The 22,651-nt window shown below is 35.0% G+C and overlaps 1 protein-coding gene across 6 annotated transcripts in view; it reads right to left on the reverse strand.

The window, feature by feature from the left end:
* Window positions 1–4,892: 4,892 nt before the first annotated feature.
* Window positions 4,893–22,651, reverse strand: part of adgrg6 (adhesion G protein-coupled receptor G6) — a 51,911-nt gene continuing 34,152 nt past the window's right edge. For 5 of the 6 annotated variants that reach the window (XM_059025237.1, XM_059025235.1, XM_059025233.1 and 2 more), the window contains 11 exons: window positions 22,234–22,374; window positions 21,837–21,956; window positions 20,330–20,375; window positions 19,588–19,694; window positions 17,040–17,167; window positions 16,541–16,809; window positions 16,086–16,188; window positions 15,565–15,848; window positions 13,604–13,705; window positions 13,224–13,379; window positions 4,893–8,323 (listed from right to left, as the gene is read on the reverse strand). In XM_059025237.1, coding sequence (XP_058881220.1) covers window positions 8,145–8,323; window positions 13,224–13,379; window positions 13,604–13,705; window positions 15,565–15,848; window positions 16,086–16,188; window positions 16,541–16,809; window positions 17,040–17,167; window positions 19,588–19,694; window positions 20,330–20,375; window positions 21,837–21,956; window positions 22,234–22,374 — 1,635 coding nt within the window. In that variant the 3' untranslated portion in view covers window positions 4,893–8,144. Of the gene's footprint in view, window positions 8,324–12,360; window positions 12,410–13,223; window positions 13,380–13,603; window positions 13,706–15,564; window positions 15,849–16,085; window positions 16,189–16,540; window positions 16,810–17,039; window positions 17,168–19,587; window positions 19,695–20,329; window positions 20,376–21,836; window positions 21,957–22,233; window positions 22,375–22,651 lie in introns of all 6 variants that reach the window. The other variant, XM_059025236.1, reaches the window with a different exon arrangement.

Below are 22,651 nucleotides of genomic sequence, written 5' to 3' on the forward strand. Positions count from 1 at the left end.
CAGTATTTTACGGGAATGCTTAATAACACACACACACACACATATTGGCGCTTTTATAGTTGTATAAAAGGTATGTAAAATAGCAAAGGATATTTTGTCTCACTGTGTTGTTTAAGAAAGGGCTGTAGCACTGTTATATTAAGAGCTACCAGATGTTATCTGCTTGTTTACTCCTGGAAACCTAAGACACTGAAAGACGAGCCATATTACAAATAATTGAGGTGAAATCCAAGATACAAGATGTCACCGCACTTCCCACAAAGAGGAGGCATGCTGCACAGCCTCTTTTTGCTTTTTTGAAAACATGTAAACAGTAATTGGGGCTACTACTGACTTTTTGTCTACTCTAGTTTATGTATTTGCAAAAACTGGACCCTTCAACATTCTAACATGTAAAAGATGTAGTAATGAAAATCAATTAGGTGCCATTAGAAATACAAAACTAAAATCTAACACTAGTGAATGATGGAGTTTATAATGTCAAATATTTTATACTGGAATGTGGTTAGAGAGAGAGAGAGAGAGAGAGAGAGAGAGAGAGAGAGAGAGAGAGAGAGAGAGAGAGAGAGAGAGAGAGAGAGAGAGAGAGAGAGAGAGAGAGAGAGAGAGAGAATATATAAATCTTCTCTTTTGTGGACTTCCATTTGCTATTGGTCTAAAATGTTCCGTTTTGGAAGAAACACACATTCTTGTCATATACTAAGACAGCTCTATTTAAGTCTTAGTTTTGCATCAGGCAAGTGAAATGGTCCCCACCCTTTCAATGCCTTATTTCCTATTATTAAATGTCATGCTTGCACCCAGTAAAAGACTACTTGGAAATAAAGAAAGCAAATTGATAAACATATTTAATTTTGTATAGAATCAAAAAATACATGCTTGCTATATCATATTCTTCTTGCACATCTGAGTCCTATGTAGCCAATGGTAGTGCATGACAGGTAAATGCAATACAGTGGTTATTCTAGAGTATCATTTTTTTCATCTTTCATTTATTTAAATGTCTTATAAACAGTGCACAAACCATGATTGCTTTGGTGTACGAGGTACCTCAACTGAATAATGGCTCCATGTCATAGGAAGTCCACTGCAGGGATATATGAGGAAAACAGTTGTATTCATTGGCAACAAAAACTAGTGCTGCATAAAATCACGAGAAACACAAACAGAAAAACTTGAAATAGATAGATATAGATATATATACAGTATATATTAACATATCCATTTTCTAATAGCAATAGAACACTCATAAGAGGGCTTTACCGTCTGATAAGGCCCTTCTCGTTATGTTAAATGCCCTCTTCTTCGGGTTCTTTTGCTTAATTGAGTGATCGCAGCTGAGCTTCTCATAATTGCAGTATATGGTTTCTACAGTAAACATAATGTACTTGAACTCAATATGGACAATATGTAAATAGGTACCTTCATTGCCTTTCAGCAAGTAAGGAAGCTAGAGAATATGATAAGAAATAATGCTGTAGTTAAACACAATCTGACAGTAAAATAGACTACAAACCGGCAAAGCATTGAATCTTTTCTGTATTTCAGCAGTGCAGTAAGAAAAAGTTCACCTCCAATAAGCGTGTATTGGTATATATAGAGGCTGTGTCGTCCAGTGGTTAAAGAAAAGGGCTTGTAACCAGGAGGTCCCCGGTTCAAATCCCACCTCAGCCACTGACTCATTGTGTGACCCTGAGCAAGTCACTTCACCTCCTTGTGCTCCGTCTTTCGGGTGAGACGTAGTTGTAAGTGACTCTGCAGCTGATGCATAGTTCACACACCCTAGTCTCTGTAAGTCGCCTTGGATAAAGGCGTCTGCTAAATAAACAAATAATAATAATAATATAATTAAGGCATTTGTCATATGTAGCTATATGTTGCTTTTACATGTAGCTGTAATATGATTTACACACATGAAAATGTATGTACCGCTGCTTCAATAAATACACATATATTATAAGTAGTTCTGGGCTTTGTGCTGAGTAATGAGTATAAATGAGCATCTGTAATGAGTGCAGTACAAACTCATTTTTAGGGCACTTCCACTTTTTTCCACTTCTGGTGGTAATATTATACAAAACAATAACAAATCACATACTGGCCATATTGGACATCAAAATAATTTTTAAGCACTGTCTGTCCACTTTCTGAGTGTCAGTGTATGTTCTTACAACATTTCCGCTTCTATCCATGCACATTTACAATTACAATCCACATGAAAATGGGGCCAAACTCCTATTAAATACTAGTAAAATAGTGATGTATCTTCTATTATTAAGAAAAAGGAAGCTACCAAAATGTTGGTTTCTATTGTAGATTTGATCACAAATCTAACATTTGTAAATTAGTAGAAGTGGGCAACCTGGAAATAGTTTTTAAAAAGGCTAGCTGCAGCGTGCTTACAGTTTAACAAGGGAGTGGTGATACAGTGGTGTGGAGGGTATTCTCGTGAAGATCAGAGCATTGATCTGCAGTGAATACATTGATATAGCTGACAGTGCTGTAAATAGGGCCATTTTCAAGCATTTTGTCATACAGACCATGGCTCAGTCAAAATCATGTAGCTCCTCCCAGGTAGAAGATATTTGAAATCTGATTTTTTTTTATTTGAAATCCTCATACAATTTTGCAACTGTAATGTCCCGCTATGTTTTCTGTAGCTAACTTAGAAAGGGGTTGAAACTGGCAGTGTTTAAAAATAGTATTTATTATTATAAATTATTTGGGGGCACAACTTATATAACATGAAATACATTCCACAACAAAAGACATTATATAATTGGAAACAGCTATGTAAGGTCTTTCTGTAGATATATTGGGTTTTAATTTCTGATTTAAGGTTGCTAAACTACAAGCGCTAAAACCAAAGTGGTCATGATCATGCCCATATATGGTCATTCTAATTAGGCAGGAAAGGGTTAACTCTTTTCTCCTAAAAAAAAAAAATCTGTTTCATGGTAATAGTTGTTTAATTATTATTATTTTTATTGTATAAACCAATAAAGGCTGAATATATTTAGTATACTGCATTTGAAAACTTCCCAGTGTTCCCCCATCATTCATTATTGTTACATGTCTGCCTTTTCTATGAAAGCATTCTCAACATTGACTTTTATTTTTGACCTTCTGTACTTTTAGACACCTTAGTCATTTGAAAAGATTACAATCCAGTCCCTTATGTCTTTTGTATTTCTGCGAAGTACTTGCATTGGGCTTCCCAGATAAATTTGTGTGTTCTCTGGCCAGGATATGTGCAGTGATTTGCGAGTGCAAAACCCCCATAATGCTGCTGTAAATCGTGTTTAGCAGCAGTAAAGTCTGATTTTACCAGCCACTAAAAATGCGGTGTATGTAAAGAATGGTGTTCACCTGCTGTTCTGCACCCGCCCAAATTTGCACTTTGCCATCATTAATCCATTAAAATTACATTGAAATGCATTCAAATAAAGAAAAGAGCATGGCATTGGGTGGCATCTGGATACTAAGTGGGCACAAACATTATAATGTGATGTAAGGATTTTGCCTTGCACTTAGGCAATTGCTGACCCTTCAAAAACTTTACACCTTTTCTTACAAGGTGCAAACCATTGTAGAAGAGTAATTAAGAGCTGTGTAAAAGCACACACCTGCAGAGACCTGTCACTGGCTTCAGGGTGGCTACTGTGGTTCACTTCCTGATGCGGCGACACTTGGCTCTTGTTGAGGAGAGGCAGGAACAGAGGGCAGCAGTGTGGAGTAGTGGTTAGGGCTCTGGACTCTTGACCGGAGGGTTGTGGGTTCAATCCCCAGTGGGGGACACTGCTGTTGTACCCTTGAGCAAGGTACTTTACCTAGATTGCTCCAGTAAAAACCCAACTGTATAAATGGGTAATTGTATGTAAAATAATGTGATATCTGTATAATGTAATATAATGTATAATGTGATATCTTGTAACAGTTGTAAGTCGCCCTGGATAAGGGCGCCTGCTAAGAAATAAATAATAAAATAATAATAGCATGTTCAGAGGAGAAGGGCAAGACGAAGAAGACCCTGCATATTCAATCCCAGGGTCACTTTGTTTGGGATGCAGGAAGATGTGGTGCTAAAAGCGTTATCGTCTCACTCCACAGGTCATCCTTGACCTCATAGCTGAATTGAGGGATGAGCTAGACCCCAGCGTCAATCTAGGGACCGCTATCCCTGCACATGTGACAGTGCTGTGTTCTCTGCACTATTTAGCCTCTGGTTCCTTTCAGACAATTATTTGAATTGTGCCTATACACAACCCCCAAAAAGTATAACTGTGTTGCTTTAAAAATTGTTGTTAAGTTTTTACTGATGCATGAGGTGCTAATTGTGGTACATTTCCAACACTAGATTTAAAGCATGTAAGGTACCAAAGCAACAGTTAATTTTTCAATCAAGTAACTGGATAAATAACTGTGTAAAATGTGCTGTTTAGATAGAGTTAAATGTGTTTAACAATGGTAGCATTACAGTATATGCTCCTAACAGTGTACTACTAGACTTAACAGAAATAAAAAAAAGTTACTTCATGCTTCAAACTGCAGCATATCCTTCTGGATTGTGTGTGTGCATAACTATCAACATTGTTTTCTCAGAGTATAACATGGAAGCCTCTCCAGCAAAGACATGTGTAATACGTCCAACCATACTTCTGATACCCCCTAATGTATAGGATGAGTTAGCATGTATAACATCAACATGAATAATACTGTATATTGGGCACAAATAACTTTTTATGATACTTACTACATTGGCTACACAGTTTTTCTCACTCATTCGTTTTTATTTAATGAAAGGCAGAAATATTCCATTCAACTGGTTTTCCCATAGTTTTGGATCAATAGTTCTGTATTAATAAAAATGCTGGTTAAATACCAGTTCTTGAAAAAAAAAAAAAAAAATTCATTTTAGGAATTTTAGTAAAAGCCCAGGTGAGTATATAAATCACAGTACAGTTTAGTATGCTCATTGAGAACCAGATTACAATATTTTAGAAATATCAAACATTACAGAAAAAAATAAAGATCTAAATAAGCACAAAACAGATACAATCCTACACTACTGAACTCCGTAAAATCTGGCATGATATACATTTTAACTGTTGGAATAGCTATTGCATCTTTCAATTAGGGATATTCATTTATTAGGGATATTCATTAAGAATTATACATACGCAGCCTGATCATTACAGTTACTGTAGTTCACAGCAGAATTGTCTATCCACAGTGTACAGTTTATACAAGGATCTTTTATAAATAAATATAAATTATGAAATATGTTCAAGAATGGTTTGGCTTAAATCTTTTATTTAAAATAATAACTTTAAAAATGTCATTCAAAGAATAAAACACATACAACTGGCACTGACATCATTCCTTCCAAAATGTTACATGTTGTCTTGTTTTTCTGTTAACCCTTAAAATGCTTTTTTTAATGAATGAAATATAGCTTGATATTTATAAAAATGTTCTAGACTGATATTAAATCATTTACCAACAGTCTAGAACAGTTTAATTAATATTTTATTTGTATTCATAAAAAGCATTGTTTAAAGAACTCATGAGCTAAAGCTTTGTGCTTAGGGTCTACAGTTCCTTGTATGATTGCCGAGAAACAGACATTAATCTAGAATACCGTATTCCTTAAAATTTAAGAAACACCAATTTCTGTGTCTTAAATTCGAGTATAGTGACGTGTGTATTAAAATCGCCAACAAAAGATGTGAATACTCGAGCACACAAACAGCAACATGACTGGCTGCTGAGAAAAGACTAACAAAGACATCACTGCCTGATCTCAAATCATCCATGACATACAGGCAGCCATTTTCAAAGAAGCGTCATTAGCTTCCTAAGGAATTCGAAGAGAAGCTTTTACAATTTCAGCATTTCTAACAAACAGTACTAGCTTGGACAGATCGGAAATGCTGATCAGACCCCCTGTATTTTTCGACATGCCAAGCAATACCACAGTTCACAAAAAGGGAGAAAAAGGTGTGTAATCACGACTGGAAATGAGCAGCATATAACTAATGCTCTGTGTGACAGCAGAAGGCTGCAAACTGCCACTATATGTCGCTTTCTTTTATGCGTAACTGAGGTTGTATCTTTGTAAATGCAGCTTTATTTAATGTTTTATTTTTTTCCTCAAATTAAGGGTGGGAAATTTCGGCTGCGTCTTAAATTTGAAGGAATACTGCATTCTGGTTATGTTTCTAATGAAGTCAATACCAAACCTCTTGACACATTTTTACAAATTTATACTAAAAGCAGGACAAAGAAGTAAACTGAAATTCGATATCAAATATTAATTCAGCAGTACTGAGTGTTCACTGGATGGCAGAAGCAGGGAAATCAGTGTCTGACTATATTGAACATGACTCGTATTCTAAGGGTTACATAAAAAAAAAAAGTTTCCTTTTTTTTTTTTACTCATGTCGCCCAAGAGAATTTACATTTATACAATGTAGGACGGATACTAAAAACAATACAAAAGTAAAAGACACTAGAAAAGCTTTCACATATTTCAGACATTTGACAATAACGAATAAATAAATATGAACAACTGTAGCTATTTTAATAGCAAAGCGTTACAAAGCAGGCAGACACCGATGCACAGATATTTCCAAACATTACTACATGGTAGTAAAACCACTTTAACTTAGAATGCCCTGTACAGTTGAAGCTAAAATGATATTAACCTGCATAAGGTTATTTCTAGGCATTTCATAAAATACATTTTACACATTTTTTCTCACTCACCCCCACAAATAATAATTCTGAAAGTGTTGGGAAAGCATATTCTTTCCAAAGCAAATTAATACATAAAGCAAGTTACTAACAAGCAAACTTCACAATTTGAAATAATAATAATAATAATAATAATAATAATAATAATAATAATAATAATAATACAAGTCTTAAGCATCAATTTACTGTACTATCCTAATGTACCTGGGCAAAATGTTTTTACTTCATCTAGTAGACTTCCTAAACCTAGTGAAGTATTTGTAAATATGGTCACAGGCTTGACTTGGGCATAGGGTTACAATGCTACCAGAAGATCATTTATATATATGCACATTTCTAAAACACAAATTCATGTGATATGATAATCTGGCACAGGTTCATTTTTTATGCTTATCTCAACTATTCCTCAAAACATTAAAATACATTTTAAAAATAAAGCATAAAAATGCATGTTGTTATGGAAAACCCTGCAATAGAGAAAATGTACACTGGGACAAAATGTACTGCCAAAATATAAAGGTATATCCCTTTACATAACCTGATACATTGAAATATAAAACAGTTTGTTAGAAAGTAAAATGCTATTGCTGTTTAAACATGGTGGACCAAACACTGGCACTTAGTTTTGTTATTCCTCATTATCTCAAAAGTAAATATAACCATTTAAAACCAGGTTGTATTTCCAGCAAATCGGAACCAAATAACCGTAGTGCCAGAAAATGGTTGTAATCTACACAATTTGTTGCAATTTAAACTGTCACAGTGGATACATTCCTTTTTTGTAGGAAGGAATTTGTAAATAAATAAAGCCACGGAGAACAATAGATTAAATAAATGAAAAAGGATGAATCACAAAAACGAAATACATTTTAAAAATCCTTTTACGAAAAACAAAATTCCTTTTTAGCAATCAGACAAAAAAGTTCACAAACAAAACCGCTGAAGAGATCAAATGAAAGCCGCTTCCTTTAAAAAGAGTGCAATAACAACACGTCCGTGTCGATTGCAGTTCTGTCGTTTTGAATCAATCTGAACCTTTTTTTTTTACCAATTTCCAAATATTTTTCTCTTTTGTTTCTCAGTTTTTACAAGAGTACTGAGCTCCCGGTTTCTAAGGGAACATTAACCAGGGCAGCTAGGAAGGCAGCAGTTAGAGGAAACATTTCATACATCAAATACCAGTTACCTGTATATGAAATACACCTACTGGGAAACAGAAAATAATACTTATTTAAAATGCAACAAAACCAAAAAAAAAAAAAACACAACATGCTACTGTATATTCATGCTACTTACACACTATTTAGTAATGTATGATTTGTTTCCCTTTCTTTTCATTTACATTTTTAAATTTACATTAAGCTGCTACATCTGTTTTGTAAGAGTTACTAGAACTTGGTGCTGTGGCTGAAGCTGTCTGACATGCTTATGTTCTTGTAGAAGTTATCAGATCGCACAGAGCAGTATCCTTTAACCTTGTCAATGACCTGATGTACAGGAATGATGGATGTCTGGTCCCCTTCTGACTGACCAGATTTTATGCTAGTCTGGTCGCCATAAACGTTACCTGGCAATAAACAAACAAACAAAAAATCATTCTGAGATTGTGAGCATGTTTACACTGGAACTACAAATAAGATATGAACCTAGAATAAATCTCGATCGTTGAACATCAGTATTTGTAGTGGAATTGTCACATAATGCTTAATATAGCCTTGGACTATTGTTGAGCAATTCCTTAAATAAATAGAGGTAGATGTAGAAATGTGCTGAACATAAATCCAGTGGAACATCACATATCTGACCGTCCTGATCAATTATCCGCCTTGTTAAATAAATAAATAAATATTAAGAGTAGGCTATGAGAGTAATGGCATTGGCAGCAAATGCAGCTTCCGTGATTGAAACAGAAAGAAAGTGTTATAGCAATCAGCCTTTTGGTGTGTTCCCCTTTAAGAGAGGCGGGCTGTGTGCGTGTGTCAGTCAGCTGCGTGTAGCAGTGATGTTTCGATACACCAGTCGAGAAAACTTTTTTTTGTGCAATGTGTTTATATGATGGAGTGCACGCTTGCAGATATTGGCAGTGTGTTGTTGTAGCTTTTAAATGCATTTGAATTAAACAGAGCAAGCTTCATAAATGCAATGCTTACCGGCCGTTTGTTTAACATAGCCAAAGCAATATTCAAACTGAGCTGCTTATCGGCTGTTGGCAATATCAAGAAAGAGCGCAAAGTACCGTGACAGAGATATTAAGAAAGCAGAACCAGGGAGGCAGGGACTTCTAGAGTTAAGAAAGAAGCCATCAGTTGCAGGTTACTGTACATTTACCGTTTGTTTTGTATTTTTTTTTAAAGCTTTGCATGGAGATGGCTTATAGCAAACCGCATAGCAACACTGTGTATTTGTAGCCTAATTAATCTTGTTTACGTTTGCTTACTTTTAAAGCAAAAAATGTCCCCATGTTTAAAGCAGTTTGCATGTTGTTTTTGTTCACTAACCTATTTATGGATGTGTAAATGCTTTTTCTATAGATGTTCGCATATCCGACTTTTTCACATATCCGCCTATACCCCAGTCCACAGAGGGTCGGATATTTCATTTATACCGAACACATCAATCAAACTACAAAGAGTTTAAAAAACAACAATACAAATTTCACATTTTCTGCATCGTTCCACCTAACCACGGGGATGATATGTTTTGTTTTCTATACCTGTTAAGACTTAAAACCTAAAATAGATCTATGAAAGCAAATTAAAGCAGGTGTTGTTAAAGGTAATATCCCTAGAATTATCTGAGAAAATGTTAAATTAAACACACAACACACACAGTACATAGTTGGATAAAACATTTTCTTGTCTGGTTTAGTTACATGAGAAGCAACTTTCACCTTTTATTTTATGTGCCTAAAGTAAAAAAAAGTCACCCAATCAACGGAAAAAACTAAAGCAACTTTGAAAAGTGTTGTGATTATTTAGTAATGTTGCTTCTATCACTTCTTATTTTCCCTAAAACTAACTGGGTCCACTATTCTGTGGGTTTTATGACCTGAAACTTAACTCCGAAGAGGAACCCACAATACAAAATTAAAGTATCTTGGACATTAATGCCAGATATCCCCTCCCTTATTCTGCTGGCTGACTCTCTGGCTCCTGAGTTCATGTACAGCAGTCTGTGGGGGTCAGACTTGTTTCATACAGTGGGTTTCATGGGTAACTGATACTGCACTGCACCAAGGGTTACCGGTCAGTTACCATGGAAATGATTTTTTATATTTTTTTTAAATCATGCATCAACTATATCTGTGAAAAATCCCCCAAAGAACCGCTACCTAAATGTAACAGAAAAGCAAGTCTTCCTTTGGCTAGAAAACAGAAAGTATATTATCATGACCAAGATTTAGACACATATTATTTTCCCCATCAGGTTCTTACAGTATGTAAAAAATCAAGCAGCCTAAATAGTTTTTGAAGTTGAAATTTCATGCTGTGGTTTCATTTAACTTTGCATTTGTACTAGGGCTGTCAAGCGATAACAAAAATGAATTGCAATTAATCTGTTAATCTTAGTTAATCTTGGTTTTAATCGCATATTTAATTGATACAATTACTGCATCCATCTAATTTGTTTGTTTTATTACTGATTATATTATTATTATTATTATTATTATTATTAATATTATTATTATTATTATTATTGCCTCTTCTTTATAGTTTTATATTTATTTACACAGAATTATACAGAAGAATTCCAACATTTTCTATTAAATTGTTTAAACAACTGCTAAATCACAATGCAGTCAGTTTATTACTCACCTTAATTCATTTAAAATTGGTATAATTTCTTATCAGTTTCCTTATATATATATATATATGATTCATTATTTACTGTAAAAACCTTTGTATAAGTCTATTTCCTAGGTTATTTTAGGGGGTCCTGAAAAGGGGGGAGTGACTTATACACCGGTGTGACCTATAGGCTTTTTCCTGAAATTGTTGTCTCAAAAAGGGGAGGAGGGGGCGACTTATACACTGTTTTTTACGGTACAATAATAATTATGTATTTAATAAAAGAAAAGTACCTGTAATAGGAGTCGAATTTCACTCCTGAGAGGAATATTCTGTCTGTGTCTATTGATTTGAATACTTGTAAAGTACGGTAACATTAGTTCTTTACAAGCTGCACCAATTGCTAACCAAAAGAAAACATTGTTGTATTCTGGCATTTATTGATTCCACCCCCCACCTCTTTTTTTACATAGGCATTTTCACACTTAAAAATAAATCCTATGAACAACATTACAATTTAAATAGCCTTTTTTTTTAAATACAGATTCTTTTTTTAGTTTCTTTCATAATTTAATTGTCAATCAACAGAAACAAATATGCACTAGATTTGTTAATACAGTACTCACATGATACCCCTACAAAGAGACAGGGGATATTAAATAAATCCAAACCAGAAATCAGAAATTTTTCAGGGAGAACACTGTGATTTAAACTGTATTTCTGATGATGTATAAAATATCACCATGGTAACCCATCTAAAATGTAGTGACAAAAAAAAGAAGGAAAACAAACTCAAAGCAATATATTTCCCTTTTACCATAAGCACCTCCCCGAATGCACTGTGCCCCAAATACCGGCATGCAAAATAGGCTGAGAAGTTGATTTCTCACGCAAGTTTTCAGTGGGGGCCAGTGGTGGAATACTGACATTGTGGAATATTAATGTTGTTAAACACTGATATCCAGTGAAAGGAGTCAGGCTTTATTATTATGTAACAATGGTGGAATAATTTTCTTTCTTTGAAAAATACTTAAGAAATACTCATTTATCTGCAATAGTAATGTGTATCCTCTCCTTCTCATTACCAATTGCTGTAAATCTATTTAACATTATTAGGAAGTGCCAGAGACCTGGTCCCTTCATTTGGCACACTATTATAAAGTGCAACGATGAGATTCTAGCCATGCTAGTCAAGGTAACTCATACTGGATTAGTCAGTATAATTCAATTCATGTATATATTATTTTTTAAATATCATTATTAGTAGATAACTGATTTTTAACTTGCAGTGCTATGTGCAATTACAAATGAAAAAAGTGTTATACAAGCTAAAAAGCCTCTGTGCAGCACTGGCCCCATCAGCTCCATATTCACATCAATAAAGCAAGCAGAAAGCACATTTCATTAAAGCATCATTAATATGGGACAGTATGAGTGGACGTAACATTCAGACCCATCAAACTAAGCCAGCCTAAATAAAAAAATCAGCAGCGCAGCTAAAACTACAGGCACTGACTTTCAAATATTTTAATATATACAGATCGGCCATTTAGTGGCTGCTCTCTGAACACAGTTTGGATACAAAGTGTGCACATTACCAATACTGCAAAATGCAATACAAGATAATGCATATTTATTCACTTAAATAGTTATGCACATTTTAACACTTCTAGGATTAAACCTATGGCACCAAGTCCATTTCTCTTGAATGGTCAAAATGTTACATACAGTAGGAGCAGAGAGTATACCTTCAACCTTGGAAAATGGCAATTGCATGATGTAAACAAGCATGGAGCAAATGGGCTATTTGGTTTACCTTAAAAAGATTCCACTTCTGATTATTGGTAGCACTTAGATGACATTATCTATACCACAAATATAAATAAATGCATCAGGTAAAGAATATCCATTGAATTAACATTTTGTGATAAAGATAAATACATTTATAGAGACAGTTCTGTGAAACTACAATTAAAACTACAGACACAAAACAGAACAAAACAAAAATATTCTCAAGGCACTGAACATAAAAATATTCTCAAGGCACTGAACATAAAGGAAATGTCTCCCGGATTATGGTGACACTGCTAAATGACAGGGACTACCAAATAAACATGTGAGTGCAGGAAACACCAGTGGTAAGTAATACAAGCAGCAACATAACTGTGTTCTTTAAAATTTCTGCCATGAATACCTAAGTTTGGACTCTCATAGCTGTTAAAGTAAGAAATTGGTTCATTCTAAGATTTTCCAGCCCTAAATTGATTATCTAGTCAAGTAGATTCACTAATGCTAGAATTAACCATGTTATCCTAGCTCTATGCTTCTAAAAATAGTAAAAATAGTCCAAATCAGTGAAGGTGAGTACTGCTGGGATTGGTACTATTGATGAAGCACTATGACGTAAATAAAAACATGATACAAGCAAGCTCTTGTTAAACCAGTAACATGTATAGATTCTAACCTGTAACACGCTGACAATTAAACAGTAAGACTGGACTGCATAATGAGGAATTAGTATTACAAAAAAATTGTCAAATGGACCATATGTCCAAAGCTAATGGCATCCCCCTAGTGAAAAAGGCAAATGAAGGCAAAAGATGCAGTGAGGACATTTTGAATGACAGACATGTGGACAAGTAGTTTCTGACATAATTCTGGCTCTACAGTATGTTTTACCTGTGTTATTGTTTCGTTTTGCAAATGGATTTAGAATGGTTTTGGATTTGGACGTCCAGTTGGTGGAGCTGTTTCCAATGGAGCTAGATGATAAGGATTTTCCTAGGTTATCAGAGCTGACTTTCTTTGTATTGTTGGTGGCTGTCTTACTCCAATCTGTAATGGTAAAAAAGTATTTTATTTTCATCTCAGGTACCAGCTAATATAATACACAGTTTTATCATAATGTATAGTTCTATTTTTGAAGAACTATATAATAACTATACAACAGTTTACTTTATAGTTGTATGAATAGTTTCATATAATTAAGGTAAGAATGCTTGGGAAACCATATGGGAAAAGCTGCCAAATTTAGTCTTGCATATTTGTAATATTTTTACCTGAATTATCTGCCAGACGGAATCTGCCACAACAAAGGTATCTTCTCCACTGCTTCTGAACATTTTCTTTCAAAGCACAGTGAAATATAAATATAAATAAACCTGCAGTCAAGTAAAAAAATAATATGGAATTTATTTTAAGTTAGCATAGACATATCCGTCAAACATCCTTTTCTAAGAGGAAAAAAACAGTTTAGCTTGTAAGCCTGTATGCACTGTTAATGAAATGGATTGTGGAGTGGAAAGGGGGGGGGGGGGGGGGCGTCGTGGAGCTTCGCATTTCCGCTTAGTGAAAAACTGTGAAATTTGCATCACAACTGAAAATAAGTAAGCCACAGATGCTTAAATGCAGTGGTAGTCCTGACAGTAAAATACTGTACTGTAATGTCATTTTAATTCAAAGGCCATTTCACGTAACACCGCACAGCAGTTAAACTAGGCACCCTCACAAGACGATCACTCCTCAAGTATACTGTATTAAAATAGGATTCTGCAGTCTTGAGTAAATATAATCGTGATCACATAACAAGTTGCTTGCCCACGAGGACTTGTTTTGATTGTTTTGATGTATTGTCCTCCGTGATTGAGCACCATTGACATTTGTACTGTATTTAAACTGCTGATGCGGGGAGGTGCTTTTGCTAACTGTAATGTGACATGGCCGAGGGCAGTGTAAATTATCAGGCTGGAGTCTTGGTTTTATTTTTCTTACAGTGCGGTGGGGAAACAACCGCTAATAAAACAAAACAAACAAAATAAAGCTTGCTCTCAGTTGAAGCACTAACTAAACAATACTTTGTGTGCTTCGTGTCTGACGTCAGGACGGATAAGCTGTTTACCCAACTGAAAAAATACACATCAAAACAGTTCATACGTTCCCCTCGAAACTACACATATACTGTAACTACTTTACTTATTTACACAGCATTGCACCGGAACAAACAGATCTCTTACTCAGTCTTTGGTTTTGATTTCTTTCTCTTACTTATGCAATGAACGCACACTTCCACTTCCTTACTCGTCTATACCCCCATCACAAAGCTATCGGCTAAGCCCTTTTTATCAAGGTGTCATTAACTTTAACAAGCAGTTAAACAATTGGCCATTATCCTTAATTCATTACGGAAACAAGCGACTATGGATTCTCAGGAGCCATGCATACATGCGGGAGCTCATGACATCTAGTGGTCAACCCATTACACTGCAGGGAACAAAGCTCTTCTCATTCTCAAACTAACATACTGATTCTGCAGCACTTCACCACAGTAATCACATCAGTCTGCTTTTAAGAATCAACCGCTTACAAGAATCAAATCATCCGGTACGGATGTGATTCTTATAAACGGAGTGCACTGTAACCTGGTACGCTAGAGGGTAACCAGCTACCCACCCTGCTGCACCACTGCCCCACCCATACCAAGTTTATCTTTAAGCAAGTAGTAACCAACATTGAAAACACTATAAGAAACCAGAAAAAGGAACCACACAAATGTGTGCCAGTCTCTTCTACTCCCTACTGTAGGTAGAAGGTTTAGTACTGTATACATAAATGGATTTTTGGGGTGTATTGATCGCTACGATTACAAGTACAACACCAAACAGAAAATAATAAGTACCATACATTTTTTTGTAGTTTCTTACTGATTTAACACAATCTTTTGATAGTATTATCAAAATTCACCTACCTAAAATTCAGAATGAAAAAATAAATAAATATTATATTTAAAATGATATAGTTATATACAGTAGTTTACATTAACCTGCATAAACTGAATAAATCCCATCTAGAAGTAAATACAAATAAAGTGTTAAATGTTAAAAGTGACCCCAAGTATAAAGTCATCTATTGTATTTTCCAACCATATTTAATTAAACTTTTAAATATGTGAGCTTAAAATGCTATTTTAGGGTTGACCCTTAACCTTAAGATTCCCAGTTTCTGGCCCAGGGTGCTAACTCACCTTGTAATGAGTTGAAAATTGCAAAGAGGTACATAAAGGCGAGGTTCACAGGGCCCCATGCAAAAAAGGCGAAGCCCCAGGTCATGCCCAGTAGAAAGGTCAAACTGACGACACTGCGTAGGTTACGGAGAATCTCTTCCCTCAAAGTGCGGTTACTTCTCTTCCCATTCCTCCCACAAATCTGAACCATCACCACAATAAACATGGCGACATTCATGAGGAGAACGATTCCAAAGTAACACACACAGGTTACGTAGAAAACAACTTTGTCTTTAATCCAGCAGCTGAAAGACACAGACACAGGGTTAATTACAAAACACGTTTTACTCACTTTCTGTAGGTTTGCCAGTTGGCTTACCATTGCAAAATAACAAAAGCACATGCTGTAAGCAGTGGCTAGAAATACTTAATTGTTTTCCTTTGTGTTTCTGGTTCTCATTTAGGGTAAGGCTAATATTATGAACAATGTCTAATACAAATATTTAAAAAAAAAGGCTTTACATCTGAATCACATAACTTACAATTCAGAGGATCCTTCTCCATTTTCCCCTTTTCCATAATATTGTTTGCCATAAAAGTTTCTGTCAATGGCAACAACAACAGCTACTGTAACAGCAGGAAGACCTGAAAGAAAACCAAGCTTTTATTGAAAAAAACAGGCTTGCTACAATTTTATTGCACTACCTCTACAACTACTTTCAGAAGCGGACAGTACTTGTCCCTGATTATAAATTAACTGAACTACCTGAGGACGGACAGATATGTTTTCAGTCCACTATCCAGATAAAAAAAAAATAAGCCAAGGTATTAGAAAATGTAACACATACAAAACAGAGTAAACTAGTATTCAGAATGGCAGAATGTGGTCCTTTACAATTACATGTGGTCGTATAACAGCTTTATGCTTCTTTGGAGAAATCTAGCGACATTCTGTACGTTCATTCTGTTTTCATTCTAAAATATATTTTTAACTTACCCCATCCAACAATGCAGAATTTGAGGATGTACCTCCTAATGTAAGTGTTGAAGACTTTAACTAGCGCAATGTACATATGAACCGCCTCCAGACCCATCCAGGTAAAAGAAGATAAGAGGAAGAAATGGAGAAAGACTGCAACTGCAATGCAGAGACCCTCAATTTTAAATGTGGCCAGCCAGCCATCTAGCAGGAAAACCATGTTGAGGAGGAGTAGAGCAGTGCTTAGATTCATTAGGATTTTGGACGGGTAGTCTCGACGTAATTTTCTAAAAATCAAGTAAAATATGTATTTTAGTTTTCATATCATTGACAGCAGCAGAACTAAAAATGCCAGAATTCTGATCTTAACTGACATGGGCATTAAAAATATACACAGAGACACAAATAAAAATAAATCTAGTTATTTTAGCTAAAACTGATATTTAATAATAGTACACAGGTCAACCAAACCAAATTATGCTGGACCTCAGAACTAACATATGTAAGAAACACTTACTCAAAAGCTATGTAGGTAAGAAGCGTGGCTGCAGAAAATATTGCAGAAATGCCACATCCAATGTATGTGATGAGGGTCAGAATCTTTGTGTTCTTTGCATCAATCTGAGCTGCAGCTCCTGAAATGTCCTTAAAAACAAAGAGAAAGTTTACTAATTCCCTGATAATATTATACTAGTGAAATACTTGCTGTCTCAGAGGCTGAACAAAAAATATATATTATTGCGCAGCTTCATTATGTTGTGCTCCCAGTTATTAGAACTAAATGTACACTAGAAATTAGTGTGAACAAAAACAAAGCATCCCTGGTAGCATAATCAAAAGGGCATGTCACTTCAGATTGAATGGTTGTGAAAAAAATTGTATCACTGATATAGCCAGGTTAAAAAACATTTTGACACTGAAACAGTTCATGTTCCTTGGACACCACCTGTAATAAAATTTAATTGAGAGAATCACAGAACAGTACTAACTTGATCTAGCATGTGGCCTATACCATTGACACAATGTGACAGTTCATTTTTACTGGTAAACACTGGTAATGAAACTTAAGTAAGAAAATCAAAGAACACATCTGTGTACCAAACATTAGGACAACACAGCCACACTAGGTCAGAAAGCAATTTCATTGACAGCAACACATTCAAATTAAGTTACTACCTCAAATGCATGATGTGAGAAATCTGAGAAAACCCAGCAGAGCTAAACCAAGTGTGTGTTAAGTGCTGCAAGATCCAGGACTTGCTTCAACGAGTAAGTATGCTAGAAATGGAACTGCACAAAATAACAGAGCAACAGGAGATTGAGGAGCTGGCACACCTGAAATTCTTGGAAGCTAGCACCCCTAACAGACATAGTCAAACACAACCACCAGAAATAAATCCGTCAAACAAATTTGGCCCAAAAGTAACAACTAAAGCTAAGGTTTACAATTTTAAAAAGGCAAATTATGAAGGAATAAAACAGACTAACAGAAGTAGATTAGAGTAAAATAGAGAAAACATCCACAGAAAAAGGATGGCTATATATAAAATATAGTACTAGAGGTGAAAAACAATTACATCCCAAAAGTAAACAATTCAAAATCTAAAACAGAATGGCCAAAATGGTTTAATAGATCAATTAAAAAAGATATTCTGAGAAAAAAGGCACTTTACAGAGCGTTTAAAAGGGACCAAGAACAAAGTACACAGAAAGAGTACTTGGAACTGCAAACACAAGTCAGAAAGGAAGTTAGAAAGGCCAAGAGAGAGATAGAAATGAGCATTGCCAAGGGGGCTGTGACAGAATGGCTACGTGGTGACATCAGGCCAGATGCAGGAAGAAAACACACAGGCAGTACTGGAGGGCAAAAGACGCAGTGTGCGCCGTTTATTTAAATAACAAAAATAAAATATGGGAGATACTGAAATTGAAGAAGGAATCTATAAAAAAAAGATCTAAGCGTTTATGTTGACTCAGAAATGTCTTCATCTAGACAATGTGGGGAAGCTATAAAAAAGGCCAACAAAATGCTTGGATATATAGTGAAAAGTGTTGAATTTAAATCAACGGAAGCAATATTAAAACTTTACAATGCATTAGTAAGACCTCATCTAGAATAGTGTGTTCAGTTCTGGTCACCTCGCTACAAAAAGGATTTTGCTGCTCTAGAAAGAGTGCAAAGAAGAGCAACCAGAATTATTCTGGATTTAAAAGGCATGTCATATGCAGACACACTAAAAGAATTGAATCTATTCAGTCTTGAACAAAGAAGACTACGTGATGATCTGATTCAAGCATTCAAAATTCTAAAAGGTATTGACAATGTCGACCCAAGGGACTTTTTCGACCTGAAAAAACAAACAAGGACCAGGGGTCACAAATGAAGATTAGATAAAGGGGCACTCAGAACAGAAAATAGGATGCACTTTTTTACACAGAGTATTGTGGGAGTCTGGAACCAACTCCCCAGTAATGTTGTTGAAGCTGACACCCTGGCATCCTTCAAGAGGCTGCTTGATGAGATTCTGGGATCAATAAGCTACTAACAACCAAACGAGCAAGATGGGCCTCCTAGTTTGTAAACTTTCTTATGTTCTTAAAGATTTATGTGATAGAAGGCTTTGACGCGATTTCACATTTGCTAAAAAAAGTGTCAGTAAAAAGGGTTATTTTTTCTTGTACGACACCCACGAAGACCTAGAGAATCACAAAATACACCTGTGCACGAGTATGACAACAGTATTTCGACACGTTAGGTCTTCATAATCTGGAAACCAACAGTTCGAGTTGACGAACTCATACAAGCTCCCATTGCCACTAAAGACATTATTGAAAACATGTTTACCCTTCTTTGAAATTGGACTGGCATTATTTTACTTTTATACGTAACCTCTTAAAAGACTACAGTGTAATACAATGTTAAAAACATAACACCATGAAGTAAAGAAAATGCAAGCATGGTAAAGTCCCAAAAATGATGGTTTAGAGTAGATTTCAGTTCACATTCCTCTTTATCAAAGCATCAAATCCATGTGCCTATGCATATCTTCAATGTTTGCTCTTACCATTAACACCCCAAAGTGAGTGAGGTGATTGCATAAGCACACTGTTTTGCTTCCGTTTGATTCAGAGCTCACAGTGCAACCATCTGCATTCCACCCACCACTGCCATCTTGAGGACCAAAAGAAAAAATAGTTGTATTTCAAAAGCCAGTCACAGTTTAATATCAGCATGCATTTAAATAGAAACAGCAATTCACTTTAAATAAATACTTGCTAATCCTATAAGTCAGAAAAAACAAGTACAGTAATTAATATAAATCTACCAATATTTAACTTGCAAAGACTGATTCACTTGAAAAGTCAGATCTGAAGAGCAACTATTCATACAAAATCCAGAAATTCCAAAATAAATGCAGTTATATTACATATAATTTAACCAATGTAAGCTCACAAGAAGAATTGATGCTGTTTTGAAGGCAAAGGGTGGTCACACCAAATATTGATTTGATGTAGATTTTTCTTCTGTTCACTCACTTAGCATTTTGTTAATTGATAAATATAAACTATTAACATGTCTATTTTTGAAAGCATTCTTCCTTTACAGCATTTTTTCACACCTGCCTAAAACTTTTGCACAGTACTGTATATATATATATAGTGACAGGAACAGCTTAAAACACATTTATTTATCTGACAATTAAATTATGGAGCTAAGAAGATGTACAATGAACAACACAGATCATCTCCAATGACAGATCTGTTTCACATTCATAAGACCACCATTTGTACACAAATTATACTTACTTTGTAGAGCAAAATCCCAGAAAACGCATACAGGGTTTGGCTTGGTCTGAAAACAACAAAACATATTGAGTCTTAACTGAAAGAAAAGTACATCAGCTATATCTGTAATGTTGTGATTTTGGCTGTGTTCAAATAAAACTGAATGGAACATGTCTCAGTTGTATACTTTCTTTTAACAGTATAGGTTTGCATTTATGTATTCATTCTTAAAGCAGGAATACCCATTAAGACTGAAGCCTCACACAAGTGCCCTGGCAAGAAAACCCACAGCAGTTGTAACAAACCAACATATTTTAAAACACAAATCACGCATATAAACTTAAATATGAAGTAATATTTGGGTTTATGCAGTGAACAGCAGCACAAAACAATACAGTAAACACATATAATTCCAGGCATATATATGTATGTGCGTGTGTACTGTATTAATAAAGCCTTTAACCTGAGGAAGAAAACACAGATAAGCCAAGAGAGCTGTTTAACTGGTAGCATTCAGTAGCCAGGAAGCTTGTTACTGGTTTAGGTGGGGTATTTGGTTGTTCATTCAGTTTGTAACTGTGGGAACGCAACTTTGAGGTTCTATCTGCATTTAAAAATTATATAATTTAAATTAATTTCACATTTCAAATTTAAATCTAAAGAGAAACTGCAAATTGGCCACCATTTGACCATTTTACAACCTTGCTGATTTTCCATATACAATGATTTCTTTTTGTAGTTTATACTTTTACTGTTGATAGCATCATTTTTTGTTTTTTTATGGGTATTTTGCTGCTGACAAATGGTTAAGTTAAATATAAAAATGAAGGGAGGAAAGAGTCCTTAAAATGTAAAATGTGCTGATTGGAACAGCATAACCTTTTACATTCCTGCATTCCTTTTTACATGTCCAGTCAACATTGGTTTTACAGTAACACTCTTGCATTTTAGCAGTCTCAATCAAACTGAACTGGGTCGTGTTACCTTTTACACCAGTGTGCAGTTGCAATCGATTTAACTGGGCCCTAAGCATAGCCATATGTATCTGCAAGTACATAGCTGAACAGTGCCTATCTTGCATTTAGATAAAAGGGTGTTTAAAACATTTTTTGAATAGTGGCTTAAGTTTTGTTGAATTTTCTTTCAGTCATATGCACATAACTCCAATTTGCAATTGTGTAAGTCTTTGCCATGTCATAAAGTTAAACGCCTGATAAATACCCTTTATGAATACATCCCATTGTTACATTGGGCAAAACCTAAAATAACTGCCAGGAAACAGTTTTGTATTAGAGACAAGGGCACTGAACTAACACATGGTGTACTGTATTTTACACCTGTTTAAAGTTTGTGTAACAAATTGTCCCAGAGATGTGACCAATTCATTTTCTGCATGATAGTTAAGTACCACTGTGTTTAAATGAAAAACACCAGGCAGACATATTAAATAAATATCTAGATCAATTACTAAGAATGATATACATCGTTATACATTTTAAATGTGTAAGTCATGTATTAATGTATGTACCTGGTAGTGTGTATGTTGGATTTGTATCTTGACAGGGTCCTGAAGGTTGCTTATTGAAGCATTTCCAACACTGCTAGCCACCACATAACTGCTTAAAGAAAGTCCATTATTTTTCTGATCCTGTAATAATTCATTATAAAAAGGAAAAAACAAAATGATTAAATAATGTCTCATAAAGTGATTCTATGCTCCAATGTAAGTGTTGAAAATCATATTATATATTAATACCTGTGAGTAATGGTATAAATTAAAACAAGCGAAAAAAAAGTTTCTGGATTTATCATGATTTCTTCATTAAACCGGAGTTACTGTAATAGTAAAATAACAGTGGCATATACAATATCACTATATATTGCATTTATTTCCCAGTACAATATATAAGACACCAGAAGCTTACCTGGAACAATCCTGTTTTGCTATAGAACGTAAATTGTATCCGTGAAACAGTATCAATTTCTGTTTCACTTAAATTGTTCAGCAAAGTTGATGGCAGAATCACTGAAGCCAATGCACTGCCCTGATCTGATTCAAAACTGACCTGTTGAAAAACCCATGGAAAAAAACTGGTATATTATGAAACACTGAATAATCGCAAACCTGTTCATAATTATTTATCCTGTCTAGCACAATCAGTGCTGTCTATTATGCTTATTTTCAACTCATTTTTTCTGCTTTACCTTTGGGATAATACTGTCACACCAACCACAATAATTTGTGCAACAGTCCAAAATTAACAATAAATAATAGAGATATGTTGCCCGGTTGCATTTACAGTGCAGCCCTGGTGGGTGCATTATTACATTTTTTAAGCAGAG

This window comes from Acipenser ruthenus, chromosome 6 (genome assembly GCF_902713425.1).
Source record: "Acipenser ruthenus chromosome 6, fAciRut3.2 maternal haplotype, whole genome shotgun sequence".
Lineage (NCBI taxonomy): Eukaryota > Metazoa > Chordata > Actinopteri > Acipenseriformes > Acipenseridae > Acipenser > Acipenser ruthenus.